The sequence below is a fragment of the Equus asinus genome, chromosome 4 (assembly GCF_041296235.1).
Source record: "Equus asinus isolate D_3611 breed Donkey chromosome 4, EquAss-T2T_v2, whole genome shotgun sequence".
Lineage (NCBI taxonomy): Eukaryota > Metazoa > Chordata > Mammalia > Perissodactyla > Equidae > Equus > Equus asinus.
The window spans coordinates 134,314,610-134,338,903 of record NC_091793.1 but is presented as its reverse complement, the minus strand read 5'-3'; the positions used below and the strand labels follow the sequence as shown (position 1 = coordinate 134,338,903).

Here is a 24,294-nt window from a genome sequence, read left to right as displayed (position 1 = left end):
TTAGACTAATTATATGGTTTTGAGAATTGCCTTTTTCACCTGCAGTTTTGAAGTAAGCTGATACGGTATTTTTCAGATGTTGTTAAATGGAGAGGAGTAGAATATCAAGAAATTTTGAAGAGGATTGAAATGTTTGTTTCCCTTTTCAGTTTCAGTATAGTAATTTTTCCAAAGTATAGTTACTCTCTTTCATCAATGAAATCGTTGAAATACAGCTTGCTAAGATATGATGTCCAACCATAATATGAAATGCATGAAAAGAAAATACCATAGAGCCTTCTTAAACTGTTAAATGCATAAAATCCCATGTACCACATGGCAAAATATAATGAGAGTTGGAGCTGTTAAACGAATAAAGCTGTTAAATGCATAATGCCACTTGGCAAAACTACTGTGCATTTAATGGTTTTCCACTGTGTAATAAAGGACATATGTGGTAAATGTGCAGTGAGTATAAAAGCTACACAATGGATTTTGCAAAACTGCCCCTTAGTCGTGACTTGACGTAAATATCAAAGTTTCACTGAGTCTTTCTTTTATAAGCTGCTTTCCAGAAAAACTGAAGACTACAGTCTGAGAAGTGGATTCAAAATGCCTGTAATCTCCCTGTTGACTTGGCACTCTGGCTTCTGGGAATAGTGATGCCTAGAGCCTCCCAGAATAATTCAGGTGGCTGATTGAAAACTGTGTTTGCCATTTGGCACAAACTTAGCTCTCCAAATTTTTGACGCCTCCTGAAGAAATCAGTAGCCCTGATTTTGTAGAATCTGGAGGAAAGCATAGTTCTGGGAAGTCATGTGTGAAAGGTGGGGGTGAAATGCTTTGAAGTTTTTCTTTTTTCCTTTGGGACAATAGTCTCATTCTCATTTATGAATAAGGAATGTTATTGTAGATAACTGACTAGTTTTGCAAATCCATGTTAAGTGCTTTAAAAATGGTACTGCCAAACAAAATGAACGTAACTGATAGTCTCGAAGGCAATTTAGCATAAGATTTTCACTGCATTCTGTAGGTACCAGCGTTCACTTAATAAAAAGCATATTTAGTGAAATCAGTTGCCTGATTTGGTGCCTTGCACGTGTATTTGGTGTGTATCCATAGGTGTGTATATGTATGACTGATAGTGGGACTTTGGCCAAAGTACTTAACCTCTGGAGCTGCGATGGGAAGTGGCCACACCCTCTTCATTAGATCGTGAGGACTGAGAGAACAAAGGTGTTCTCCTCCTCGCTGTCATTCCCTTTCCTGCCTCTATGTTTTCTCTGTGGAAGGATCAGAAGTTCTTGGAGTGACGAAGGAGGCAGGTGCACAGCAAGGGCCGTTCACTTGGATGTAAAATTAGCAGAACCATTTACTAGGAACTCTTGTGAACTGGAGTGGGTTTGGAGCCTTGAAGGCCCCATTCAAATACGCATAGCCACCCCTCCCCTTCTGTTTCAAATTTCTTTTAAAATAGAAATGATTCCTCCATTAAATCTCCTTCACTCCTTGGTGTGAATTGCTGTCACCAGCTATTAAGAATAATATCTAGGGGCCGCCCCGTGGCGTAGTGGTTAAGTTCACACTCTCTGCTCCAGTGGCCCAGGATTCTCTGATTCATATCCCGGGTGCAGACCTACACAGTACTCATCAAGCCATGCTGTGGCAGGTGTCCCACAGATAAAGTAGAGGAAGATGGGCACAGATGTGAGCTCAGGACCAATCTTCCTCAAAAAAAAGAGAATAATATCTAACACTGCCCTCTGCGTTAGACAAGATTTGAATGAGGAGTAGGAAAAAGGGAGGAGAATTTTAGAAATTAAGGTGGTGGGCCAAGATGGTCTTTGAGGGCTGTACGTGTTCAGGGAAGAGGCACAATGGAAGGAGGGGTTTAGGCAAGTTGTTGAAAGGGTGACAGGCTTTTACAGTTTTGCCTATGATCCTCTTGGTGAAAATATTTTACCAGAAAGTGTGTCTGTGTGTTTCCTTAGTGCGTGGGTTACGTCAGGATGCATTTGTAGGGTCATAGACCACCTCTTCTCCAGTTCAGCGCCGCCTCCTTTGTCACGGCCAGGCCAATACATCATCCAATTCCACTGAGAGTCTCCTATTTTCATGGGAGAGGAGTCAAAGAAGGAAAAGCAGAACAGAAAAATAAAAGGGAAAGGTATGCTTATGTACATTTCACCTTCCACTTTTCCTTCATTTTTCGTTTAGGATCAGTTTTAGTTTGTGTGTGAATTCTGAAGATTATCTTCCTTTTCTTTCTGTAGAATATTCAGATTGTTGGCCCTCAGGGGATAGGATGCACTGTGGTCAGTGATTGTTCTCTGTGAAATAGGAGTGATGGGTCCCTAGTGGGGCCATAATGTAAAGGCATATGGGACTTTTTCTGCGTTAACTTCGATATGACCCTCACATACAAAGGACCACCAGGGAATGAGCACCCCAGCGTACAGGCTGAGTGGCCACAGGAAGTCCTTGTCCTGCAATGGCTGCTTGTAATCTCTCCCTCTTACATTCTGTGGGGCTGCTCTCCTGCTTCCTCCCTGATTGGAGCTTGTTCCAGGTGATCTGGGCAGTGGAAATCCGGAGGAAAGGAAACACAGTAAGCTGTGGCAGTCCCACTGCGGTCCTCCAGGGCCGGCCATGTGCTTTGTGATAGTCTCTTCAGCCACATTTCTTTCCCTTGACATCAATTGCCCCTTTCTCCAGACACTAATTCACTGTCTCTCTTGTCTCCTGCCCACTTCTCTTTTTTATAGCTTACAGTAGTTCAGCTCACGGAATGTTGAGGATGGTCTCAGGTTGGGGTTATTTGAAAGGAGAGTGAATCTTTATTATTTGTCTACCTGAGACGCAACTCTACATGTGTGACTGTCATTCTTACTAGGTTTGGGTGAAAATAGAGTAGCTAGAGGAAGGTGAAGGGGATTAGTATTTTAATCCCTGTTTTTGCTTACCCCCATTAAAAAAAAATAAAACAAACAAATGAACAAAAACTTTCGAAGGTGCTTCGTTTGCTTTCTTTTTTTGTTTTCAAGTGTGGGGACACTTGCTTTCTGTATTAGGAAGGTAGAGAGAAGCTGAGACACGGCAAAAAGGAGAAATAGACAACCTGGTTGTAAACCTCAGATGGTGGTCGAGAAAGGACCAACCCCAGAGGGTGCTGGAATGAAAGAAATGGAGTGATTTGGGAATAAACAGGGAGCCAGAGTGGTGTCTGCCGAGATGACATAAGAATGTCCTCATCTCCACCAAGATGTAAAGACCCCTGCCAATCCTGGAGTTCCTCTTGCTGCCACACATGCCTTCCCAGGCCCACAGGCTGCAGGAACTACCACCAGGATCAGGGATGTGAGAGCCCTTACTGCTGACACAGAAGCGAGGGAGGGAGGCACAGTCGGGATCCTACCGAAGCTGAGGAAGCTGTTGCTGGCCTCCAATACACAATTCTGAAATCATTTCCCCTGTAGAAGCTGTATTCTTCATGGTGATTGGGTTTCAGTATGTCCTATGCTTCATGTATATTGGGGTTAAGTAGATTTCTTGTCTTGACCTTTCTTCCTTATCACTATGTTTCTACCCCCAAATCCATATTCTCACCTACTGACTTAACAAATTGTATTCCTAAATAGAAGACTACTTAAACTTTGGATATAGATTACAAGCTCAGATTTTGGACATTCTTCTTTATCATAAAATAACTCCTTATAGATAATTTCCTTAACAGGCTAAATGATTTAAAATATACAGGTCTCTTTGGCCAGTCCTTTTAAAATAAAGCAAAAATAAAGGAAAGACAGACAATTTTACATAAAGAAAAATGATGGGTGTATTATTTGGGTTGTTTCCTTCCTTTTATTACTCTTTTCTATTAGAGTTTATGTCACATTCAGTATATGTGCTAACATATTTTCGTCAGTGAGTCATAGGTTACCATATTAATCTTTGTTTTTGTGTCTCTTCTGAAAAATGTCCCAGGCACAATTTGGTTGTACATATTTCTTTTCTTAAAGAAATAACCTTTATAATTTCTTAAGTAATAACATCCTCATTTTAGAAAAGTCAGAAAATGAAGAAAAGTATAAAAGCAAAAACATGAATCACTCATAATTACACAACCCAGAGACAGTTACTATTCATGTTGTAGAGTCTTTCCTTCTAACATGTTTGTGTGTGTATGGTTGTGCACATGTGTGTTTATATCAGAATTGAGATCACGCGGTACAACACATAATTATAAGACAAGTTGAAACTACTGTTCTTTTTAAGACCAACTTTTCACGTAGGAGGGTAAATTTACAAGGTATAAAATACTATCTTTAGTCTCATTATTTAGTTTCTTAGCCTTTAGAAAATATTGCTCAAGGATCAAAGTTTTGCCACTTTGCACCAAATGTGGTTTATGTTTATCTTCTATTATTAAGTTCCCTTTATGGAGATGACTTAATTGGGGCTGATAGCTCAGGCTACTGGAAGTAGATGTTCGGCTGCCCTGTCTGTCTGGTATAGAGTGACAGGAAGGACCGGCCGTAGGATACCCTGTGTAAAAGGAGTTAGGGTCTCAGACTCCCTCCTCCTGGTTTTGCTTTTGCCATCTTGTATTTAGTGTGTAAGGCAGGTTAAGATGAGGCATGTGGCCTTGCTGAGTAGACGCCCCGTCCTGCTGGGCAGGTTTCTTTGGAACACTATCATTTTGACAGCCTATCAAGGAGCAGTTTCTACTCTTGTCACCTGGGGCATATACTACAATTTCAGGGCTATCTGCCAAGTTAAAATTAAAAAATTAATATATTTACACTGCAATTACCATTTGAAAAAACTATTATGCCAAGTAGTGAAGAAGTGAGATTTCTCAACATTCCCAAATGCCAGCTAAGTAGGCAGTCAGCACAATGATGTTTGAGTGTCAAGTTGAGCCCTCATTCTTCCTTTCTCTCTCTGCATAATCTCAAAGGATTAGATTCTGTTGAGAGATTTGCAGCAGAAAGTCACTCAAGATCTCAGGTTTTGTTTTTGCTTTTTTTTGTGTTATTTTTGCTGAGGAAGATTGTCCCTGAGCTAACAGCTGTGCCCGTCTTCCTCTATTTTCTATGTGGGACGACACCACAATGTGGCTTGATGAGCGATGTGTAGATCTGCACCTGGGATACAAACCTGTGAACCCCAGGCCACCAAAGCAGAGCAGGCAAACTTAACCACTGCTACTGGACTCCAAGATCTCAGTTTTCATATCAACGTTGTAGGGAGGAATTGGGTTCTTTTTGCCACCACCACAATTAATTATGTTAATGTTTCATGCTCTAAAACTAGCTTTTATGGGAGTCCTTAATTAGATACCAGTGAAGATTAGTCACAGAGTTCATATGCACTTCCTATAAAGTCAGATAACTTTACCCATCACTAACACTTATGTACTGGTTTCAAGCACATCTTTACTGCAGAAACCCTTGAGTTGCATTATTTTGCCTTTTCATGACATGGCACCTTTGGAAACTTGCATGTGACTTGAAAGCATATCTGGTTGACATAGTAAAGCCATCTCTCTGGACTCTCACAGCCCTTTTGTGAAGAGGAGCTTGAGTTAAACCAGGGTTCCTACAGCTGGAGAATGTCGGCGCCTGTGAGTGCTTCCTACCCCTTTGCTATAGAGACTGTTTAGTCATCTTCCTTTCACAGGGCCGCAAGCTAGGTCCTCGGGTGCAAAGTTTGAGGAGGCACACACTTTCAGAGCCACATGTCTTAAATTTTGTGCACTAGTTCTTACTTGCCTCACCCTACTTCCAGCCCTGATATTTCAAAAAAGTCTTCTTTCTGTGTTTTTGCTATATCTGTGTTTTCCTCCTGCACTTGTAAGTTCTTGAGGCAGTTGGCACCGTATACAATTTTGCATCATAGGTATGCTGGAATTTGGGCTTGAAGTCAGAGACTGGAAGTATTTTGGGTGATTTCTGCTTGATATTTTAGCCTAGTATGTTTTGCTGTTAATATCTTTCTAGTATTTAAGTGAAGAAGCAGAAGATTCCAGAGTCCTTCATCTTTTGACAAATAGGAAGTTTTTCTAGGTACATGTTTTCATGTATGTATGTACGTACATATTTATATAAAGTCATCCCAGATCTCCAAACTGTTGGATAGCTATGTGCATCCCATATATCTCTGGTAAAGAGGGCAGCAAGATTTTATGAAATCTCCTCTTGACTTGAGTCCTCTATTACAGAGGTGAAGGAGTTTTTCTGAAATAAAAGTTTCATTACTCACAATTACAGAGTCAATCTTTACGAACACAGCCATATAAATGTGACCAACAAGCCCAGAGACAGCTGAAAAATGGTCCCTGTGAAAATACAGTTTAGAACTTAGTGTACAATTTTGCAAAATAAAAAACAGAAGCAGATCATTTTTACTTACCACATTCAAGGTATAAAATAATTAACCTTGAACTGTAACCAAATGCTCAGCACAAAGCTTTCTTCAGGTTGAGATGACCTCCTTGTCAGGGACTCACTGAAGCCCTTGACAGGTCTCCCTCTCAGCTAGCCTTTTATCCATTTCAGTTTTCTTGATTAGGTTATCTTGAATCATTAGGGGGTTTATTTATTTTAATAGACACTTATTGGATTCATGAAAAGAGAATTGGGTGACTAAGAAACAAGAGCTGAATATTATCTGGCTCATTTCACACTTCAGAAGAGTCTCAACCAGCTGAAAAGAAATCCTTTCAGTTACAAAAGTTTGTTTGGGGACTTTATGTGCTTCCATTTAGAAAGCGAACTGTCTGTGGTTAATAATATGAATTTTCTTTCGAGACACCCAGAAAACATTTCCTTTTGGTTACATATGCTGACATTTTCTGTATTGAAGATGTGGGTGACTAAATGGCCTTTTACATTTCTGTTGCAAGAAGCCTCGAGTCATTCTCCTGAAGAACTGTTCATTTGCTGACTTATTCATTCATTGGAGTTCCTAGAGGGGCAAAGGGGATGGGGGCTACTTACAATTTGCAGATTGAATTCATTCGTTGGCTGTGTGGTAGGGACATGAGGGGCAACAGTAATGACTGTGACAAGGCCCTGCCTTCCAGGCCAGTACAACAGGAACAAAGTTATTTCCTCTCTCTCTCATTGGAAATCAGAGCAGGCTGTGAATTTGTGTTTGTTGCTGAGCAAGTCCTGGTTTGTATTTGTTCTGAAATATTATAAAAACTAGGAAATTTGTCACCAAGATAGAACTTAATTTTTTTTAAAGGAAAAACATGGAGAGTGGGAGAAGCTAGAGTCGTTTACAGTGTCCTGGGGTAGGAAAACAAGTAACTTAGTACACAGCGAGATTTCAGTACCACGGACAGGAACCCCACTCTTTCTATCTGCTTCCCCTCCCCCATCATTTGAACATAAGGTTTGGAGCTAGGATTCAAACCTGTATCCACACTCAGGCACTGGTCTGCATTATTGTTCTGTGAAAGACCTCCCTGGTCATTTGAACGTTCTCAGCCTTTGGTATGTAGTTTGGAGAATATGTCACTGATTTGTTGTCTACTTGACATTTTTAAACCTTTAACATTTTTTATAAGTGAAATAGATATTGCTCTTCCTCATTTACTTTTAATCCAGGAGAGCATTAAAAAAACTCTCACATAAATAACAACAACAACACACACAGGGAAAATAAAATGGTTAAAATGATGAGGATAAGTTTTTTTTAAATGATTGATATAGTTTGGTGGTTTGGTGCTTATATGTCTTTTTTTTTTTATAGAACAAAAACTCCTAGAGGATGAAGCTTATGAAGTATGTGCTTTACCACTACCAGGTCATTGTGGGCCCTGATTTTACTATGAAAAAAAGATATCTAGACAGGATAATTGGTGTTCTTGACTTTATCATATTTTTTTCCCTAAGGACTTCTTGTTGGAAGGAAGGAGGGAAGGAAAGAAGGAAGGAAGGAAGGTAGGAAGGAGGGAAAAAGAAAAAAAGGAAGAAAAGTTAATTCTTTGTCATAATATTTAAAAGCCTTCCATAACTCCCATGGTCCATAGGATTAAGATGAAATTTCTTTGCATGGTAGTGTTTATAATCTGACCCCCCACCTCCATTTTTAGACTGTGCTTTACCCTCACTTACTTCTGATTCTCCAGATGTGATCGTTTTATCAGTCCCTGCATTTACTGATAATGTTATCTCTGCTTGGCATGTGCTTCTAATCACTTCCTCTTCCCACCTGGTGAAATCCATCTTTATCTTTCAGGGTCCACCTTACATGTCAAATTCTCTATGACATTTTTCCTGAGCTTCATAGTTAAAATTGCTCAGTTCCTTGCTGGTGGTCTCAATAACCTTTGAAGTAAAAAGTAATAATGACAATGTAATGTACTAGCACATTGCATGGCACACAGTACATGGGTGCTCAATACAGGATTTTAAACTGAATTAATGTTTTGAGAGACCTCTGTTACTGTTTGCATTTATATAATGGGATAAATTGGATCACACCATTTTCTTTATCATATTCATGCATTAGAGATGGGGGAAAAACCTCAGAACATTGACAGGGTTGCTTCTGAGAAATAGTGATCCTCTCCATCTATAACTTTTGAAAGTGAGGCTGTAAACATTCCCCTAGGCTAATTTCTGTGCAATCTAATAATTTCAGTTTAATGAGCATTTATTGAGCATCTATTATGTGCAGAGAACCACACTCCGCTCTGAAAGGTGCTAAAATGAGTAAGAAACCAACCCTTTCCCTCCACCCCCATCACAAAGCTGGCTGATCTGATGGGGATGTAAACATGCCCATCCACCACAGTAATAATCATCAAATTGTGAAAGAATATAAGCAAAATGCTTCGGGGCCATGCAGGAGTGAGCAACCAATTCTTACAGGGGATCAGTTGAGACCATGTTGGCTGAGCCCTGAAGTACAGTTTCTTATGGGGGACAGAGGGTTTAGTATGAGACATTCCAGCCAAGGGAACAGGAGCAATACTAGCTGTTCCCAAACACTTGTAGTTCCCTTAGCCACAGTTTTACTGTAGTAAAAAAGCTAAGCTGACTATAGAATATTCAGCCAACGTTTGGTTAAAACTTACAACCAGACTAAAAGAAAAATCACAGATAGGTATATACCCCACAGTTCATGTACATTCCCCACGGTTCATGCACAGAAAGGGGAATATACCACAGTTCAGAGCATGGAGGTGGGAATATACCAACCGTATTCGAGGACTATGAGTAATTGACAGTGGCTGGAGCACAAAGTTAATAGGGGAATTGATGGGAGATCAGACCATGAAGGAAAAACAGATGCATATTGTGGTTCTTATTGTTGCCTCTTTTAATGCTTTTTAATTGTGAACTAGAGGTGTCTCATTTAAGTAAATCATTCATAAAACTATCAATTTACTGAAAGATAAACTATGGGGTTATTATTCATCTTCCAAAAAGAAATAATGGCACATTTCTTCAAGTAGTAAGGATTTCTAATACACTTACAACGTGATTTGCTTTGTAAATTTAGAGTGACATGCAACTTTTCAGGAACCCGTGGATTGTAAACAAACTATATCTTGAGTTGTGTGAGTCTCGCCTCACCTGCACAGTTGGAAAGGGTGGTGACAGTTGTTTTTTCTACAGAGGGAAATATATTTGTTTAAGAGGTTGGTGAGATGGCTAAAGTGAGATATTAATAGATATTATTTGCTTATGCACTGAATGCCTGGGAACTCTTTAACCATAGATTGCAAGGATGCAGCCTTTAAATTTATGTTCCTTCTGTGGGTTCAGATTTTGAAGGTAAAGAGTTTTAATCGTAAATTCCTTGGCATCGTTACACTTGGGCTCCATGGATATTTTCCTACGTAAGTTCTAGGTATTCTCTGTATTTTTAAAAATTTTTTACTTTGAGCAAATTTTAGACTCACAGAAATGTTGCAAAATAGTACAGTTTCCATATATCCTCCACTTGGCATCCGCTAATATTAACGCCTTACATCCCCATAGTGCAACAGTTAAAACCGGGAAATTAACATAGTTTTAACACTATTAACTAAACTAAAAACTATTCTAATTTCGGTAGTTTTTCCACTAATGTCCATTTTCTGTACCAAGATCCCATCCGGGAAACACATTGCGTTTAATTATTATTTCATCTTAGTTTTCCACAGTCTGTGACCAGTCCTTAGTCTTTCCTTTTTTTTTAATGACCTTGCCACTTTTGAAGAGTACTGATTTGTTATTTTGTTGAACATCTCTCAATCTGAGTTTGTCATGATTGAGTGGAGGTTATGCTTTTTGGGCAAGACTGCTTCCAGTACTGTGTTGTATCCTTCACAGTGCTTCATATCACAGGGTTCATGGTGTCTATATGTCGTCACTGGTGATGTTGACCTTGATCACTTGGCCAAGGTGGTTTCTTCTTTCTACTTTAACCCTTATGGCTAATCATTGTCTGCTATTTCTGACAAATAACAAGGTGTAACAGATCATGGAATATGGAGCTAAAAGAGAACTTAGAGACCATGTTTTGTAAACTCTTCCTTTTACAGCTAAGTTCCCAGAAGCTCCAAGAGGGTAACCACATGCCCAAAGGTCACCCAATTATTTACCGTCAGAGCAGGAACTTAGCAGTTAGGTCTCAGAGCTCCAAGGTGAATACCCCCTGTGCTTCCCAACTGTGCTCCAACACTTGTAGTTCACTTACCTTCAGTTTTACCATGCCAAAAAAGCTAAACTGACTATGTGAATATTCAGCCAATATTTGGTCAAAACTTCCAATCAGACTAAAAGAGAAATCACGGGTAGCTGTATACCCTACAGTTGATGATGCCACGCACAGAGCTGGCCAAGGTTGGAAATCAGATGAACTTCTGCATCAGCATTTCTGAAATGAAAGTAATTCTCCTGGAATGCTCCACATAACACATAGGGAACAACAACAAAAAACCTACTTGAGATTTTTAACAGAAAAAGGAGATTTGTTTATTAATAATTCATGAGTTCCCATTGAACATGCACGACAGAAACAGTGCTATTCAATAGAGAATACTGTCATCTGTCACTGTTTTATTTGACATTTACACTTTTTTTTTTTTGCCTGATACTGCAAAACTTTCTTGGATGGCATGCAAAAATTATATAAATGAAAAAAATCCCAATGTGAGGACTCTTTATCTCTTCTGCGATGGGTTCACTCACAGTTCCATGCATGTGTGTTCATGCAATAGCGTAGTACTTTCTTGCACATTCGTTAGTCACCAAACAAGCTACTAAGGGACCCTATTGAGAAAACAGAGATAAGTATCCCAAATGGGCTGGTGGAAGGATCATGTGAATGAAAAGATGGAGGGTGAGATGGGAGGTAAGGTGGAAGAATAGATCTCCGGAAGGTAAGCATACAAAGACATGGAGTGATCAGTGAGTCAGAGTGAGGGGAAAGCCAATCACGGCTGCCATGAAGAAAACTGACAAAAATACAGTGCCATTTCAAATGCAAGGTAAATGTTTATAAATGGCATCCCAGGAGCTCCACTAGTAGGGAATATCGGCATTTAGTAGAAGAGGCAGTCAGAGTTAGGAGCACCTTGCAATTTTGTGCTACTGTAAGGCTCTTGACAATATTTCTGCTCTGTAGGTTAGTTATTATTTATAAAAATCACAGAACCAGCTGATACATTCATAAGCTAATTATTGAAGCAGCTGGGTACACATGGTGCAATATGTCCAAGGCTGTGAAGTATCACAGATTTCTTGGGGCCTGCTGTGGTGGGGGTGCGCTGTTGAAGCCTCCATCCCTTAATCTGATCAGCCAAGCAAACACTTTGTGGGGAAACTAGATTAATAACCCTCTAAATACCATGAATGTGCTTTATCTTCAAAACCGGGTTCCCTTAAACATGCTATTAGCTCAGCTCCATCAGGGATTTGAGGAAGTTCTCTGGTGCCCGAAGAACACAGTCTTGTTGGCTACCTCCCTGTGCCAGAAATTAATTTGGTTTGCTTATGTCTGCACACATGACCACACTTGTGTCTAATCCGCTCCCTAATAGCTTCAAGGTCAGGACCTTGCATGTCAGTGGGCAAATTGAGCACTACACTTCTTAAAGACTGATGGCAGACAGTACACAGTCCATAACGAGGCCTGTAGTTTGTTCTAAGTGATTGTAATGAGTGCAGATTATAACAGCGCATATAAATCAAACGCGGCAATGACTGTTGTGCGAGACATTCCAAGTATCATAAGTGGAGATACCACTCAGCTGTCACCTGTCTCCTTTCAAGCTGCGGCTTCCCACAATGCAGTTCACTCCTCAAGCAGAACAGCAGGTGCCGTCCTCCTTAAGGTCTTGGTATCTCAGAGCGTCATCTTTTAACAGATGTAGGTTTTTGTTTTTATTTTCTGTTAAGTGATTGGTCGCCATGCTATAGCCTCCCCTGGGAGATGTTAAACATACCTGTTTGAAACATTTGAAAGAGTTCAGTTGGAGACTTATTCAGATCTGTGAAAAGACAGAGACATAGGAGCTTATTTTTTCCAAAGATGGTTTATTTTCTGTTTCAAGAATTCTTTCCTTGGTACACAAAAAAGCCCTTGAGGAAACACTTTGGGAGGAAGAAATATTTAAAAATATAATTTATTTTCTCACAGGGATAAAAAATTTAATTGCCTTCAATTTTCATATATGTTGCACCTTGAAAATCAACCATTACCTATCTCTCAATTGAGCTGAAAAAAAAAATCTGTGAAAATACTTGGAAAAACATTTCCAAGCAAATGATTAGATAGCTTGTTTTCATTCTTCCTAACCCTCTAACTCTCCCCAGCTCCCAGTTTATTGCAAGAAAAGATCAGGTCTGCGCAAATGTGGCCTCTCACTTGTAAAAACAAGGCAGTGTTGTGTTACAGATTAGTTTATAAATCCCTAGTGGCTTCACAGTTCAGTGCCTACAGCTGCTGCAGATGGGCCTGGGTTTTTGTCTCTTCGCGGTGCTGCAGCCGGCAGTTGAAGGAGAAAATGGAATGATCAGGTTATTAACATGGAGGCCGCGAGGAAGAGGCTGCACAATGAGAACAGCTGGTGTTGCTGTCTTGGCTGATGCAGCGGAGATAATCAAATCTTGCCTTTTTTTGGGTAAAGGCAGAAGACACAGTGGAGAGTTAGACAAACAACGGCTTATGATATTATATGGGGTTTTTATAATGTGTGTCAGGAACGTTCATTGGCTTACAAGTTATAATATAGAATTTGTTGAGGTTTGAGATTTATTTTTTTACGAAGTCATTTGTGTTTACTTCTGCACTTTTTTAGGAAAATTCTTAACTCTTTCGCAAGAGGCGTGATGTGGGACAGTTCTTGTTTTTAAAATTAGCGATGTAGCTTGAAAATGATGGCTTAGAAAGCTACTGGGTAAAATATTTTGACATGAGTCAGTGAGCGATGTTGACAGCATCCTCTGTATTATTTTCATATAATCCATCATTATTTGCATTACATTTTCTTTCTTGTGCAGTTTCGAGTGAGAGAACATCCGGATGGCAGAATTGGGAGGCAGACATTTGCAGGTGTGACCCGACCAACTGCCTACCTTCCTGCAGGTGTGGCTGTGGCGGGAAGGTGATGGTTAGGAGGGCCTGGAGCCCAAGGCGTTCAGAGATGCAGCAAATATACAGTTTGTTTTCATTCTAGCCAAGGTGGTTGTGTCTATTTTGTGGAGTTATTAAGAGTTGTAAGACTGTTTCCTCTCTAGAGAATTCAGTGTTGTTTACACTTAGACATTTTTTCTTCTTTAGAATTTGCCGTCTTGTAATACATACTTGTTCATCTTCACTCCTTTCTTAGAATGGAATACTATCTGATTGGGTAATTTAAAAAAATTGTAGCTGACCAACATGAATTACTTTTTGCTGAGAATCAGATAACTGTAATCTTGCTTGAGTATCTTTTACAAAGGAACTGTAAATTAATTGAGAATATATTCTATATGAAGGTGATAAGATTAACAGGAGTGAAGATTCTCGGGCATTGGTGTCACCACCGACGTGGTCGGTTGGGTTGGTTGGGTTTCAGAGTCGTCAGGCTGTTTCAGTCTCACCCCAGGTGGGAAAAATTTTGATGGAAAAATATGATAAACAGGGATGGGCACCTGACTGTAGTCTGGCTGTCCTCTACGCTCTGCACTCTGCAGGTTAACTCAAGTGACCTTCTTTCTCCAGGGCTGGCTGTGTGAACTGCTCCGCTGGAAGGAGAACCCTAGCCCAGAAAACCGCACCCTCTGGGAGAACCTCTGTACCATCCGTCGCTTCCTGAACCTTCCCCAGCACGAGAGGGATGTGATCTATGAGGAGGAGTCGAGGCATCACCACAGCGAACGCATGCAGCACGTGGTCCAGCTTCCCCCTGAGCCAGTACAGGTCAGCGCCCCCTCCCCCAACCTGAGCTGGGCTGTCGGTGACAGGCAGGCAACTGTCGAGGGTCACAGAAGCATGCCACACCAACCTCCCATCTCATGGCATCTCATGCCATGTCCCCAAGGACAGAGGACCCCGTTCTCACAGTGGGCACAGCATGTGTGTGTGTGTGTGCCCATGCGTGCACGTGCTCACACAGACAAAATGACTAAGAAGTCAACTCCAAAGGCAGCTGCTTTCCTTGTGGGATTGTGAAGCCGGCACGCTAGTGGGGAATGAAATCTCTCAATCACAGAACGTAGTTCATACTTTCCATCAGTTATTTTCTAAAGAAAAAATTCTGAAGTAGCCAATGAATTGATCCAAAATTCCTCAAGGAATATTTGATTAGGCTGAGAAAAGAAATATCCACATGAGCTAGAGAATGCCATTGAACTCAACTGAACCCTTGAGAGAAATTGTGATAGGTTCTTAGAATTTTAAGATGTGTTTTTGCTGTCTTTGGTTTCCTCTTTTAGAACTCTACCTTCATTTGGGTTGCGTGTTTTGTTTGCTTAGTTTTTACTCTCATTGAGAGAAATATTCCTTTCTGAAAGTAATTGAGTTTAACTACTGATTCTTGCTATAGTCTAAAATCAATCACTTTTAGGAAGAAATATTAACTAGGTTAGTATTCCAAGGTCAGACCCCTTAGAGTGTTGCCCACAAATTGTTTTGGTGGGTTAGGAGATTTATCCTTCTGTCCAATGCCACCAATCTCAAGTGCCACCAAAGAGGATCCTTCAGGGCCTCTTTCTGAATCTCCTTTTGTGTAGCGAGGACAGTTGAGGCAGAAGTGCATGTATTAGTGCATGTATGGGAAGAATGGAAAAGAAGGTGAGGAGAATGAAGATAAGGTGGGCCACAGTTTCTTGATCAAGATATAGGAGAGGTGGTGAAGGATGTGGTGAAATGCTCTACCCTAGGTTTCCCTGTCTCCTTTCCCCTCCTTCCACCCTCACATGCCTGGAGGAGAAGCCAGAAGTCAACAGGTCCATTACATGACTTTTCATCCAAATATTGACATTGCAGTCAATGCTTTCATGCTGTCATTGGTCAGTTTCCAAAGTCACAGAGTAAATTGCCCAGATGATTAGACTCATGAATTTGTAGAACTAGAACCACCTAAAGGCCGTCTCTTATAATACCGACAGTGAACTCAGAATGGGTGGGTGGTGAGGGTACACCCTAATAAATGGCGGAGCCCACTCTCCTGGCTCTGGACACCAGTCCAGAGCAACTCGTTCCCTGAAGGTGAGCCCCAGGGCTTACCCTTCAGGCCCACCCTCCCTCTTCCCTCTCCTGCCCTGTCCTGCTGGAGCCTGATCCAAACACCAGGGCACCTCCCTATAGAGAATTAGACCAACATGTTGAGTCACACAGAGCAGTGGTTTTCAGATTTGAGATTTAGTAGAAATTAAAATTAAAGGAGCCCAATATAGGTTCACCAGCCTGTTATTTTGGAAAATAAATTTATTTGAAAAATTCAACTGAAGCTCCCATTTATTATCCATATCATTTCATAAAATAAAATACTCTTTAATATCAAACAAATTAATGAAAAGGATAGCCTCAGACAAAAGATCTGACAAACTGTATAAACTTAGTCATCTGAAAAACTCACCATCACCCTTGTTTTTCTCATTTTGATGTGAACGGATCAAAACTTCTGTGTTGAACCAACACAGGGCCAAGGACCAGCTCCAGAAACCGCTGACTTTGTGTGGACTTTTTATTCAGGGTCCATCTTAGTTCAATCCAGGCAAAGCAGAAATAGAACAGGAGTGAATACCTGATTTATTCTAGACATTAATGGCATCCCATTTTTATAGGATAATGACAAAGTTGGAAATTTAGAGTTTGCAATAAAAATGCTAAAACTTATTCTCCATTGTAGTTAAGGCTCTCCCTTCATTTGGACAATGGCCCTATGCATCCCCTGTCTCCCTTCTTCATCTAGAAATCCTCATCTCTATGAGTCCCCTGTATTTATCGACGCTGAAAGGATATTCAGCATAATATTTTGTCTTTTTAACTGACCTGTTTGAGTAAAATAAATCTGAGAAGTAGACAGCCAATTGATTTAAGAGTTTTATTATCTTTTATGTTAGTATGTCAAAACTAGAGTGTGCAAACAATATTTAATGGCTGAGGAAGAGTCAGTCTGTAATTTTCCTTTTCAGTTTTAAACACTTTGTAGCTATTAACATTAACTTCTGATATACCTAAAAGAATTCACTTATTTTCTAAAAGGTTATTTCTATCACTCAGGTCTTAGTTAAAGAGTTTACAAAATAAGGTAGTTTTCTCTGTGTTGACTTTGCCTTAGCCATTGACCTTGATCCCATAACTACCGTGAAATTCTTCAATACATTCCTTTTTTTGGTCATTGTGTCTGTCTCTCAGCAACACTGCTTTGAATGCTACATTTATGTTTGTCAGCAAAATACAAATCCTTGGATTAATTATTTATTACAGTCGTGATATGAAAGATGAAGAAAATAACTGCAACCAGCTGGCAGAACTCATGAGACTGGAGAATACAGCTGGTACAGCCTCTGTGACTTGGGAAAGACTGTTCAAAAAGATCCCAAACTACTAAAAAATATCTGTAATTGTCCAAAAGTTAAGCCACTGGATTCAGGGTTGGGATTCACTGTGCCCTTATGTCAACTAAAATTTTAGGGAGATATAATTGCTTACGTGTTTTAGAGATTTTAAAATTTATATGTAGGGTAATATTAGTTTGGTGATGTTAGATTTTGTCTAACTAGGCAGAAAGTGTGCCATTATTAAATTGTTAGGTACAGGTGAGATCGGTGATTATCAAGAGCTACTTTACACACAGCATATTAAAATGCACACAGAAGTCGCCCCACTTATGGTTATGGAAGGGTGCCACTTAAATTTCTGGAAGTAGTCAGGGTACATTATTCCCCGATTTTTCTTAAATGGTAAAAATATGAAGCAGTGATCTTTGTGCATAATTACCCACCAGATTAGTCTGTTGGATTAGGACCCCGGATGTACTGGATAAAAGAAGGAGCTTCGCATCTCCCTGGCCATTCAGGGCCTTCCGTGGAGTCAGAGCCTCTCTCTCTGCCTGGAAGAGAGGAAATGTTTCTTGCCATTTGTTTGCAAATAGTTTACAAATTGACAGTCTTATATTGCTTGCAGTTGTGTTTCTTTTTTTAAGCCCACAAAAGGTTTTAAAAATTTAAGCCCACATTTAAAAATCAGATTTCACATAAAATCTGCATTTCACATAACAATGCAGAAAATCAGATGTGACCCACTGGACCACATGGCTGGAGCTGATGCCGTCTACACAGGGCACACGCTCACCATTCTGCTGCAAGATCCCCACCACCCACACGCTGCTCATGCGCACGCATCTCCTCCACTTGTTCGTTTAGGCCTTGCTCCTGTCACGTCACTCTGCCCTTGTGAGGACACCTTGCCTTGTGACTCCAACTCTATATCTGAATCTGCCAAACCAAAGCCACACATGCCTTTGCCCTGTGGTTCTGATTTCTTCCATGGCAGCCATTATGTGCCATTTATTTTTATAATTCTAATACCTAACAGAATCCTTTTCACGCTTACCAAGCAAGGCGTGTCTGATGGAATTTCCTTCAGAGATGAAGCTAGGTTATAGTTGAGACCAAGTGGGGCTTGGGGCCCCTCAGGGGTATTTTCAGCCTGAGATAACTTGGGGGTCCTGGAAGAGTGAGATGCTTTCCCTTAAGAATTCAGATCTCTCCAGGTAATGTACAGCTTTGATGTCATGTTGATTTATCTGGGTTCTCCAGTTTTCTTTTCTGTACTATATGTCTCTTCACAAACCCCCATTGAAATCTCTGCTGTGTAGAAGGTGACTTTCCAGGCTCTGAACACACTTTGTAAACTAGATCCATCTATACTGTGGATCCTCAGTGGGGACAATATTGCCCCAGGGGGTGAAAACTGATCATTGGGGAATATAAACATCTTCAATTTTTATATGGTGTCAATGGTTTGTGGCCCTCCAAAGGGACATAGTACATAAAGAAATAGTATATCTCTGGTATTAAAATTTCATGAAGTGGGGGAGATGATTAGGAAAAAATGCCTAAAAAGGCTCCTTCAGAGGGTAGTAATTAAAAAAAATGGGGGTTGTAAAATACTAATATGCATGATGTTTCTAGTCCATGTATAGATAGCACAGAGAAGACCAACAGAGGTGAGATGACAAGATAAGGCATACTAGAACATTCCATGAAAAAGATGAAATAAATTCCATTTTTCATGCCAAAAGGCTGGAGACAAAATTATTTCTTGCGGTTGTAGTGCTTTTCCCCCTCGTGGTTATTATGACCTGAGGCCCTATAGTGAAAGGATACCCTCAGCTTAGAATCAAAACCTAGTTAGGTCGGGGTATTCATTGTTACCAGCTCCACTTTGTAATTGGAAAAGCTGGAGCAGAGATGTTAAGCCTTGCCTGGAGCCAGAATCGCCAGCTGAATGAAAACGCAGGCGTTTTTGGCATCCGGTCTTCCCTCTGACCACACTTCTCTCCAGTGCAGTGGAGAAGAAAGGACGTTGCTCATGCTATGACTGGGTCACCGAGTGGGGCTGATTGGGGAGCATTTGCCAAACTGTTCATGTCTGTGTACTTTGTGCTTTATTGCTTTATTATATTTCCACCACAGTGTTTCCATGGGCTGTTTTGTAGGTTCAGGAATTCTGAGCTTGCTGCTATGTGGTTTCCTCACAAGTACTTGTTTTAAAATTCCATGCCGTATGCCGAGTAAGAATGCGAGACCTGGGGGGCGACAGCCGACACTGGCCTTGCCCCCTGCTCGTCTGGACTGCTGCCCACTCGGGATTCTCAGCATTTTCTGAGCCACTGATTCCTTGTCATTGGTGTCAGCCAGTGGTTCTCAACCAGGGGTGACTTTGTCCCCACGGGATATTTGGCAGTGTCTGGAGACACTTTTGGTTCTTTAACTTCGGGATGCTACGGGTATCTACTGGGTGCAGGCCAGGAATGCTGCTAAATATCCTGCAATGCACAGGACAGCCCCCCAAACAAAGACTTATCTGTCCTACAATGTACCTGGGCTGAGACTGTCTGGTGATAGACATCCTTCCTCCCCTTCCCCCTCCTTCTCTTGCCCCTCCACCTCCTCTTCCTCCTCCTCCTCTCTCTCCTGCTCCCTCCTCCCTCTCCTGCCTCCTCCTCCTTTCCCTTTTTCTCTTCCCCCTCCCCCTCCTTCTCCTCTTCCTCTTCCTCCTTCTCTTCCTCCTCCTCCTTCTCCTTCTCCTCCTCTTTCTCTTCCTCCTCCTCCTTCCCCTCCTTATCTTCCTCCTCCTCTTTCTCTTCCTCCTCCTCCTTCTCTTCCTCCCCCTCGTTCTCTTCCTCCTCCTGCCCCTCCTTCTCTTCCTCCTCCCCCTCCTTCTCTTCTACCTCCTCTTCCTCCTCCCCCTCCCACCCCCTCCTCCTCCTCTCCTTCTTCCTCCTCCTCCTTGCCAGCAGTTAGCCTTTTGAGGAGGCAGGCTCTCAAAATGTGAGATTTTTCTGTGTCTTCTCTTCTTTAAACCTTGTGAAAAACCAAGGAGGAGGGTGGTTTTTATCTACTTTCATGTGTGGGAAACTGAATCTTAGAGAAGTAACCTGCTCAAAGCGCGACCTTAAATCCACATTTGTCGCCTTCCGTGTCTGACTTTCCTCTGTGTGCAGCAAAGACCTGCCAGCGCGCAGCAGCTAGCATTCCCTGAACGCTCGCTGTTAGCTGCCGAGGACTGTGCAAAGTGTTGATGTACATCATTTAAGTTTTAATCATCCTACTGAGTAGACCTAGTTTTGTGAGCTTTCTTTTTTACAGAATGCTGAATGCAGTGAAACCCTTAACTCACTGGTGTGATGTCAAAGAACTGATGTCACTGAAATTTTCACTTTTCTTCACGCTTTTTTGAGATAGCTTTAGATTGTGACTCTCATTGCTAATGTTTAAGGGTACTTGAAATGTACCTTTAAGCTCTAAAAATTCCATCATGCCTTTCTACTCAAGCTGCATGAGCTATGTCTTGATTGCTGAATTTGCTTCCAAGAGGACAACTTCTAAGCAAACAAATAAATAAGCTAATTAATTAATCCATTATGGATATTTGCAATTCTCTAACCAGGTTATGAGAATTTCTCCCACCTTTGATTCATTGCAAGCTCCTATTTGAAGCCTGCTGTCTGCATGCAGCTCCAGAGTTTGAAACCCTCCCCTCGTCCTGAGAAGAGAAGTAAATGAACACTGGCCATGTTTTAACGAAACGTTGCCCCAGTTGGGTATAGTAAGTCTTCACCTGGGCAAACTTCGGGAGTACCTGACCGTAATGAAGAGCCACACTGGCTTTCTTCATATTAACATTACATTGTCCTGCATGTGTTCATTCGACTTGAAGAGCATTCTTCATTTCTGTGTTACCAGTTAGCTCTTCACCAGTCCAAACTTTTTAATTTGTCATTTCGGAGTAGAGAGAGATTTGGAGGTCATTTGCAACCAGTTTTTTATTCTAGGACAAGAACATTTCCATCTCGGGTTCACCTTCTTTCAAAGAGTAGTGAGCAGGTTTCTTTCAGTGATGACGTCAGACAGTTGAAGAAGCTCATTAGAGTCAGTAGCTAGTAGATTAGACATTAGCTATGGCTTCATTTTTTTCTGGAGATTTAGGCAAATTGCTTGCTTACTTTTTAAATTTAAAGTAGCTTAAAGGTTTTTTTTCTTTTAGGAATTCCAGGTTAATTATTGGAGATAATAAAAGAAATTGAGGGTGATAGAGCTTAATGAAAATCCAGGTGTAGGCCTGTGAGTACGGTTAGGTTTCTCTAAACTTGGAACTGAGAATTTAGCAGCTGCATCATGGGTTTGCTCTCTCCTTTGCTATCCTTCATGTAGCATACCTCTTCTCCATGTCTCCTTTCTACTATCAAGCTTTTCTTCCCACCATCACCTGATTTATCATTTACTCTATATCTTTGTCTACCCTATAACTTCTGCTCACTACTCATAGTCTCTCTGAATTATCATTCTGCCTCCTCAAACCCTTAGCCTGCCCGTGGCCTCTGCTCTACCTTGTGACTGTTCTGTACACATTTATCAAATCCAGCTTCTGTTGCCCACTCCATGTTTACTGCTTTAAATTCTTAGAACAGGGAAATTGACTAGTCCACCTCATCCCCAAGAAGGCAAACTTTCTTGACTTTTAATTTCCACCCAGTTATGTGAATGCTTAATTTGGCAGACATTACATTTTAAAGGAAGAGCTCTGTTGGGCAAATTGTTAGATAGTCTCAAGAAGAATGGGAGCAGAAAGCTAACTGGCTGTAGACCACCTGTAGGTAAGCTGTGAATGGGCTGCCCTTGGGTGGGAAAGTTGGGGCTGTCGAGTAGAACATGGCTCTTAGGACTCTGCATTTAGCTCTGTAGACAGTTGCAGGTATGATTAACAAGTCTAATATAAAATTCTCATATCAAGGGAGATTTATATGACTTTTTAAATGTAAAGTGCAGTGGACATGTAAGCAGTAGGAAACCAATACCTGAGTGATTTTATATTCAAAGTATTATGCCTTTTTGTTTCATTGGAATTTTTCTAATGTTTATAATCTATATTTGTGTGTTCAGGCACTGTGCTATGGATACTGATAGAATTAAACTTAAAATTGTATAGTAATCTGTTCTGGGTCTGCCTATTGATTTCTTTAAAGTGGGTTCAACATTTTACTAGGCTTATCATTTTAATAATTGGATTTAGCTTTCTGCTTCTCATTCTTCTTGGGCTGCTATAGTGTTTTTGCCAAAAAGAGTGCCCCCTATGAGTGACAACCCTCACAACACACTGCCTTCCAAATTAAATATCCAGGATTAGCTATTGGTTGGAAGTGAAATGTCAAACAGCTGGGTTTCACTTCTTCAGGCTTCTCCTGCCCTGTGGCAACACAGAGACCTTGGTTTCTTGAGTAGCTTGTTCTTCAATGATTGCTATGTTTCTTCAAAAATAGTCTAATTTTGCTATTTTGAATTTTGGAGAGGCAGCACAATCTCTTCAGCTCACACTGTGGGTTACTGATGGACTCCTTGTTAGATCCTACAACTGAATGGAAGGCGCTTTGCCTAATGCCGCTGTGTAGGGAAAGGGAAGAACGGGGATTAGCTGTGTCATAACGGCGGTGCAAATTCTGTGCACTACTACAGGTCTCTGCACTGCCCGGGCACAGAAACCACGAAAATCACTACTGTTAATTACCTTTCCTTATGTCTATTTTTAAAAGTTTTGGGACAACAGAGTATTCCTTATACACGGTCTCATATTCTTTTCCTCCTGGTGACATTAATTGAAACGAGGTATAATAAAAAACCTTTAGCACCATGGCCTTTTCTTGATATTCTCATAGGAAAATAAGACTAAACATAATACTTTTGAATATGAAGCTTAGCTGTGTTTTTAAAAAACTATTGCTATGGAATTTTTTAGGGGATGTTCTTGCTATTGGTCTATTGGCCAACTCAGCGTGGCTATTTTCTCCCTCCGTCCCTCTTGCCTGCCTGCCTTCCTTCCTGCCTTCCTTTCTGTTTAATAATCTGAAACACTCTTTTTTTGTTGTTTTTTAAAGCTGAACGAGCAGAGGCCAATGGTTAATAAATTTTGTGAAGGGGCAAACTGATTAAATATGAGCAATGTGGAGCAAATTGAGAGAGACAAAAAGAGAGAGTGAGATCATGCATTAGAATGCACCTTCCCTTCTCACCCACAAAAACAGCAATAAACTTAAACTAAAATTGAGGTACGTGTGAATATTGATGTATCATTGTTCTAACCAAGGGCCTCGTCACATTTCATCTGTGAGAAGGAAAATGCATTCCTTTATACTTCCGTAGATATCTAGCAAAGTCTGGCTTTTAGTAAAGATGATTAAAATTGATTGATAGAACTGTTTTCAGGTCTCAAGTTACAGACATGATTGAGAAGGCTGGCCGCTTTTCTTCTCACGTTTTTACTTCTTTATTCAACAGTTTTTGAGCTCCTTTAGTGTGCCAGGTATTATTGTAGGCACCAGTATATAACGGTGAATAAAACAGAATTTCACGCATATATTGAGCAGTTGTCCCCTTTACTCACTTAGAATGGCATTTTCAAAACAGACTTCATTTTCCCTCTGGCTGCCTTGCCTTAATCCAGAATTCAGACTGTGGTTGGGTGGAATCCACAGGTTCTGTTTCTTTCTCTGATCCTGACCTTGGGTGCCATCTCTTTGCTTCAGTTTTTCTAGCTGTTTCTGGAATGTACTAGATAATATCTTTAAAACATGTTGAGCCTCTCAGAGATGATATTACTTTAACAAAGAAAAACCATAGCTATTTGAAGGTACCAAAGCAAACAGAGCTTAATTATTACTATTAATATTAAGGTTAAAGTGAATAATTCTATGTAAAAAAGTTCAGAGTTGACCCAAGGATGGTGTCAGCATATAATTTTATAACTAGCAGGATAGGAGAGTGTGCCTCGCCTCTATTGTGAGTATGTTGTACAATTGTTTTGAGACAGATTGAGAAACTCAGAGCTATCTGGCTTCATCTGATCTTTCTACATTTCCAAGCTCTTTTAAAAGTCATTATAAGTTATTTAATTAAAAGTAAGTGAGAACGGGGGCTGGCCCCGTGGCCGAGTGGTTAAGTTCGCGCGCTCCGCTGCAGGCGGCCCAGTGTTTCGTTGGTTCGAATCCTGGGCGCGGACATGACACTGCTCATCAAACCACGCTGAGGCAGCGTCCCACATGCCACAACTAGAAGGACCCACAACGAAGAATATACAACTATGTACCGGGGGGCCTTG

The 24,294-nt window shown here is 40.8% G+C and overlaps 1 protein-coding gene across 9 annotated transcripts in view; it reads left to right on the top strand.

The window, feature by feature from the left end:
• The window catches only part of SATB2 (SATB homeobox 2), a 196,416-nt gene that overhangs the window by 148,416 nt on the left and 23,706 nt on the right, over nt 1–24,294 (top strand). For all 9 annotated transcript variants that reach the window (XM_070508306.1, XM_070508300.1, XM_070508301.1 and 6 more), the window contains one exon: nt 14,191–14,388. In XM_070508306.1, the coding sequence (XP_070364407.1) occupies nt 14,191–14,388 (198 nt within the window). The remainder of the gene's footprint in view (nt 1–14,190; nt 14,389–24,294) is intronic.